We start from the raw sequence: 6,404 nt of genomic DNA, 5'->3' as shown, positions 1-6,404 counted from the left end.
GAAAAAATAAGTCCAAAATCTACTTGTTTTCCAGAAAAGCATTTTCTAGGAAAACATTTTTCATGAAAAACAATTTCCTTCATACCAAACACACCATAAGTGAAAAATAAGTTAAAAACTAAAAGTCATTTCTGTTTTACAAACTTTTTATTTTTAAGTTAAAAGCTATATTTTTACAACAATTCAAATGAGGTCTTAATAAAAAACAAATAGTTGTATATTTTAATTAATGGGAATTCCTAAAATATACATGATATTTTTAATAGTAGAGTTGTATCAATTATGGTTGGTAAATTGGATTGACATTCACACATATTATGTTAGTAGAAAAGTTTGAACGTATCTGTCCAAAAAAAAAAAGACATTACTACTACTATTCTTCTTCCGTCTCTAGACTAGAGAAAAAGAGAGAAAAAAGAGAGGTATGAAAGGAGGGAAAAACAAGAATTCCGATTTGGTATCGGATACCGAAACGGCACCGGCACCAGCACCAGCACCACCTTGTGATGATGTGAATGAAAGCGAGGGCGCTGCTGAAGGGGATGTGGGAATCCAACAACAAGAATTGACTGCTAATGATCAAAAGCCCAAACTTGCTGAAGGGTTTTATGAGATTGAGACCGTAAGAAGAAAGAGGATTCGAAAGGTTTGTTTCATTTCAATCAATCTTCTTTCTTTCTTCCTTACCTTTTTTTTTAATCCTGACTTCAATTGCTGTGCTGTGCTGTGCAAACCAAAGGGCAAAATTCAGTATCTGATCAAATGGTAAGTCATGTATAACTGGTGCTTTTCTTTAATTTCTCAACACACAACGAAAGCCCATGAATTTTGTTTGATTGATTGATTTACAGGCGAGGATGGCCGGAGACTGCAAACACATGGGAACCTGTCGATAATCTAATGACGTGCTATGATGTTATCGACGCATTCGAAGCGAGGTGTTCCTTTTACACTTCACTATTTATACCATTGGATTGGAGTATGGGATGTTCTTTTTTCTTATTTCTATTGCTTTTGTTTGCCTTTTCAAGCTTGCAATCAGGGAAGCAGCGTAAGCGTAAGCGCACTCATGGGGTTAATGACTCTCAAATCAAAACAAAACAGCAAGAAGAACATCATTCCCCTGCAGATGCAGTGAAGCTTAGGATAATTGAGGAACCTGTGCCTCTGCCTACATTGGATCATGTGGATAGAAATGCTAGTGGTTTTAATAATTTCGAAGTGGCGAATGACAACGATTTAATGTTGGATTCCTCTCTAAAAAAAATTGAAGAGCAAAACAAATTGAATTTGAAGCTTACTGAACTAAAGGGACTGATGGCAACAATAGAGGCCTCTGTTGAAAACGGTGCAATAGAGGCCTCTGTCGAAAAGGGTGCAAAAGAGGCTTCGGTGGACAATGGGGCACTGGCAACCAAAGAGGCCTCTGTGGAAAATGCATTGCTGGCAACAAAAGAGGCCTCTGTGGTAAAGGGATTCATGACAGCAAAAGAGGCCTCTGTGGAAAATAGGGTGATGGCAACAAAAGAGGCCGCTGTGGTAAAGGGATTCATGACAGCAAAAGACTCCTCTGTGGAAAATAGGGCGATAGCAACAAAAGAGGCCTCTGTGAAAATGGGAGTCATGGCAACAAATGAGGCCTCTGTGAAAATGGGAGTCATCATAACAAAAGAGGCCTCTATGGAAGATTGGGTGATGGCAACAAAAGAGGCCTCTGTGGTAAAGGGAGTCGTGATAACAAAAGAAGCCTCTGTGGAAAATGTAGTCATGACAACAAAAGAGGCCTCTATGGACGAGGGAGCGATGGCAGCAAAAGAGGCATCTGCAGATAGATCCAACAATGCCTTCACAAATGGATTTTCAATGGCTGATGGAACGGAATCACTTCAATCTGGTCGCTGCACAGGAGCTAAAAGGAGGAAGTCTGCTTCTGTTCGGAGGTTTATACCGCAAGCTACTTCAGGTGTAGTGAAGGATCTCCAAGATGCTGTAGCAAATGCTACTAGTGGCCATTTGGTTGCATTAATGCAGGAAGAAGTTCACGATCAAGGACTTGTAGGAAATGTTTTGGGTTGTAATAATAAGTGTGATCGGTTCAAAGATACATATGCCATAACAGAAATTATCAAGGCCGAGAGCTATTCACCACCTGATATAGAAAATGGCTTGAAGGATGTATCTGTGACCTTTCTAGTTAAGAGGTCGGTGCTTCTAACCTACTTTCTTGTTTTAAATCATATTTATCTTTGCGTCTATTATGTTTCTATGTCACTCATATGCAAAGAATCTTAGCTTCACCTTTTAGGTAGAGGGAAATTAGTGAACTTCTTTCAAACGAACAAAAGACATGTGCTGCAGATTAAATTATTTTGTTACTCACTTATCTTACTTAAGCTATTTTTTGATGTAACTATTGCAAGTGTGGATGCTATTTATAGGAATAATTGTCTTTTCTTGATTATAATGTATCTGTCAGTGTCTCAAATCGTCTTGTTTGGTGTCTGTTGTCTTAAAATATTACCGAAAATTCTCGGAATATCGTAATACTCTATAATACGAGTATATATTAGTCGAAGTTAAACAAATTATGGTTACTGATTTACCATACCGCAGAACACCGAAATTGAATATCAAAATATCAAGACATCCTAAATTAAATTTGTATGGTTATGGTATAATCTTTTAAAAACCGAATACCGAAATACGGCATTGAAACTTTCAAATACCATTCCAATGATTATCAAAGGAGAAAGTCATGAACTGACTTATAACGCTCACTAGAAAAGGAGATGACAAGTCTAGTCACTATAAGATAATTCCAACTTTCCAACTAGTTGTCGATACCTTTATGGATTATTTTTGCTCCCCCTGTCCGTACAGGATTTAATTATCGGATCCATAGGAGTGTCAATGAGTTTACATAATATCATATTTGTCTCCTCAAGAATGTCTAAAGCATACTTGCATTCCGGAATAACAATACTTAATCTAGATTGAGCAACCTCAATACCTAGGAAATACTTTAGTTTTTCGAGGTCTCTGGTCAGGAAATGTTGAAAGAGATGCCACAATATCTAACTATAAACATTAATACACTTCAATACACTTGGAACTTCACTTTCAGAAGGAATCTCAATGATTGAGAAGCTAGAAACATGACAGCTTTTCTCAATCTTTAGGAACTTTGACAAAGCCTCAATTGCAGATATGATATCTTAGAGCTTGTTTGATAGACTTATTTTAGGCGCTTTTAAGCCAAAATAGGTTTTAATCAGTTTTATAGTGTTTGAGTAAAATTTAAAAAAAAAATGCTTATAAGCACTTCTTGTAAGCTAAAATATTTTAAAGAAAAAGCCAAAAGCCAATCCAGATGGGCTCTTACAATGGAAGCAACATAGCAAGGGTCATTTTAGTGCGAACTGTTGCTACAAAACCTATACTGAGTCACACATCCAACAAAGTTCTAGTATAAGGAGGCCTCTCATTCTGTAACTTCCTGCACTAGCATAGTGCTTGGGTTATTTTATCAATAATATTTTAACTTACTGATCAAGAGGAGCATATTTTTCTTTTTGGCCTTGGTTTCGCTGAAATTAAAAGCCTTTCTTCCCAGAACTATTTTATCATTTCTAATATAATCTATAAGGTTCAAGCTCTCGTTTGCCTTGCATTTTCTTTTCCTTTAAGCTTGCTTTTGGTTACTTGTTCCCTCTTGTGATCAGCATGAGCTAATTGCCCTCAAGATTTTTGGTTTTGTTTTTTTCCCTTTAGTATATAGTTTGCTCATAATGAAATTGGGTCTTAGATTATCCCAAATATGGAACTGCATGTGATTTTTGTGATAATTGTGTCTGTTCTGTAGCAGAAATACTTATGCATGTAAGCACATTCTTGGATGGGCAACGCGTGTAGGTGTAATCAGATTGATAACATCCCCGTCTCGTCCATTCTAGAGAAATCTTTCTTTTTCAATCATGGTTTTACTATTCTCATCAGCTTTTATCCAGTTGAATACTTGAAATAGTGCCCAGTTTCTTTGATAGGCAGCTACACCCTTGTCGCTGTATGATCTAATTATATGTTGTCAGCTTGCTATTATTTTGGTGAATATATTTTAAGTTTCTAGGCAATGTGATGACATTTTGGCATGACTGCATGCAGGTCAGATGGAACGGAAGATGTTGTGGATAACAAGTTTATGAAGACGAATAATCCACTTTTGGTAGCTGTTTATCTTTTTCTCCTATTGATTCTTTCATCATCGTAATACATGATCTTATATTTCTAATATGGATTATTTATAGGGACCTTTTCTGGTTTTCCAAAGCTACATCTACTTCTTTTAATATATCATCTCCAAGGACCTCTGTGCGTGAATTTGTGTTGTTTAAAAAATAATAGTGCACTTTAGATAATAATTTGTGGCTTTAATATGTAATTTTATTATTACTATCAACTTTTTGGGAATCATCACTTTCAATCAAAATTTCTTTATGTATCTTAAATAATTCAGAATAATATGTTGGCTCTATGTCATTTAAGGTTTGATGATAGTCATTTTATGTGTTATTGACAAAAATAATAATCTACTGGTTTGTGAAGTATATCAGAAAAGTTAATTTGGGTGTAACAAAACTGAATAGGTTAATGTAATTTATTTTGTTTGTGTTACTTTATATAGTGAATTGAACTACATTTTGCTTTCTTTTGCAGCTGATAAGCTATTACGAGAAGCATATTCAACATCATCCGTATCAATGAGTGAGCTGAGGTGAAGGTGGAACTGGTCTAGCTGGACTTGTCTCTATGTTTAGTGTTGGAATTTTGTTGCAACAGGCCATAGGTATTAAACCTGTTAGACATAATTACTAGGGAGGTCAGTAAATCTACAGAGTTAACGTTACATTTTATGAGAAACCTTGCATTAGCTTCAGCAGTATTTTCCCCAAAAAGAAAAAAAATAACAACTAGAATATTAAATTTTTATCTGAGTATTACCCAATACATGCAATGTATATTATGATAATATTCTTTTCACATGAGGTGGCAAAACCATTATAGGTTTTGTAGGTGCAGACATCACAAATGTTTCTGAGTTTGTGGAATTGCTCTGATGGCAATAGTATGTTATGGTTACACCTTTTGTTAAATGAACAGAAAATATAATTATTCTACTCTAGCTGGTGAACATAGTTTATTCTTGTTGGATCCTTGCTCTCTTTTAAGTGTCAATTGAACATTTTTTGCTTTTCATAAAATGATGTGGTGTTGTCTTTTTTCAATTGGAGCAACTCCCAAGCAAAAATTAAAAGGGGGAGAGGGAAGATTTTGAGTGTGAACATAAATTGAGAGAAGTTTTTATACTGGTTCGGATCAGAGATGTGATACGTAAACCAATTCCTTTGGGTTACTAGGGTTTTCTTTAGAGCCTTTTGTTGAATTTATGAGTACAGATGATTTTGATATCTACTATATCTAACTTGAGTAAGATATATCCTTAATTGATACAATCTTTACCTGTATAACCAACACAACTCTCTTCTTTTATAATTGCAGTCTTTGCAAGGTTATAGAGTAGTATGAAAGATGAAAGATGAAAGATGAAAGAAAGAAGATGTACAAGTTCAAGTGAAGTGCGTAGTTTCCATTTTCGAAAGGAACAAACTTCTTATAGATCTTTGTAGTGAGGTACTTCATGCTCTGGAAGGAAAACTCAAAGGAGTTTCTTTCGTTGATTGAGTATGAATGATAGTACACGTCCATATTTCTTTCCAAACTTGGGGTCGATCTTCTATCTTGCTCCTTTCATTCCGCAGTCTTCATTTCCTTGGTCTGGCCCTTGATTAGAGGTCTTCAATCCTTTCCTTTGCTTGTCTTTGATATTCTCTCTTTATGGGCACTCAAACTTTAAGATCATGATTTTCTTCCCTTGTAGATGATCTAATCTTTGTCCTGATTTGTGCATAGCAGATTAACTCACTCGTTTATTGATTCAATTCTTGTGCTTGATCAACCTACCCCTTTGTTTATCTGCAAAGTGATTTTGCCATTATTTAAACTTTACTTTAATTAACTTGAACCTATCAATCTCCCCATTTTGATCATGACAAATAATTTGCCAAATAATACTTTCTCCCACTTACAGAGTGCACAAGAAACATTTTGTGATTTCTCCCCCTTGCTAGTTGCTTGGACTATTTGTCCAATCATCTCACCTTTTCACATAATAAAAAAGAAAAAAAAAACACATTAGAGAGACATATAAGTATGTAGACGTAGTTAACTATTGGATAGCAGAGCACAGATAAAGGAGTTTAGAGAGGTAACCAACAACCCTTTATTCACAACGCAAATGAGTACAATGGGGACAAACTCCCCCAGTTTAACAGAGTAGTGTTAAGATC

At 35.5% G+C, this 6,404-nt stretch overlaps 1 protein-coding gene across 3 annotated transcripts; it reads left to right on the top strand.

Moving 5' to 3' along the window:
• Window positions 1–340: 340 nt before the first annotated feature.
• LOC107032159 (chromo domain protein LHP1-like) lies at window positions 341–5,979 on the top strand. 3 transcript variants are annotated; one of them, XR_001458325.2, is made up of 7 exons: window positions 341–646; window positions 740–765; window positions 852–938; window positions 1,032–2,201; window positions 4,162–4,222; window positions 4,714–4,843; window positions 5,557–5,979. XR_001458325.2 is itself a non-coding variant. In XM_015233738.2 (6 exons), exons 1-6 carry the CDS (start codon window positions 425–427, stop codon window positions 4,759–4,761), a joined length of 1,614 nt encoding a protein of 537 aa, XP_015089224.1. In that variant the 5' UTR covers window positions 341–424; the 3' UTR covers window positions 4,762–5,208. The 3 variants fall into 3 exon arrangements, 1 of the variants encoding a protein (XP_015089224.1); XR_001458324.2 differs by having other exon boundaries at window positions 4,714–4,876; XM_015233738.2 differs by lacking the exon at window positions 5,557–5,979 and having other exon boundaries at window positions 4,714–5,208.
• Window positions 5,980–6,404: the final 425 nt, after the last annotated feature.

This window comes from Solanum pennellii, chromosome 10 (assembly GCF_001406875.1).
Source record: "Solanum pennellii chromosome 10, SPENNV200".
NCBI lineage: Eukaryota > Viridiplantae > Streptophyta > Magnoliopsida > Solanales > Solanaceae > Solanum > Solanum pennellii.
Note: the sequence above shows the minus strand (reverse complement) of the source record. Positions and strands in the feature narration are given on the sequence as shown.

Coding starts and splice junctions, on each gene's coding strand:
- LOC107032159 (XM_015233738.2), top strand. CDS start 425: ATGAAAGGAGGGAAAAACAAGAATTCCGATTTGGTATCGGATACCGAA. Junction 2,202..4,161: donor GTGACCTTTCTAGTTAAGAG/GTCGGTGCTTCT, acceptor GACTGCATGCAG/GTCAGATGGAACGGAAGATG. Junction 4,223..4,713: donor AGACGAATAATCCACTTTTG/GTAGCTGTTTAT, acceptor TTTCTTTTGCAG/CTGATAAGCTATTACGAGAA.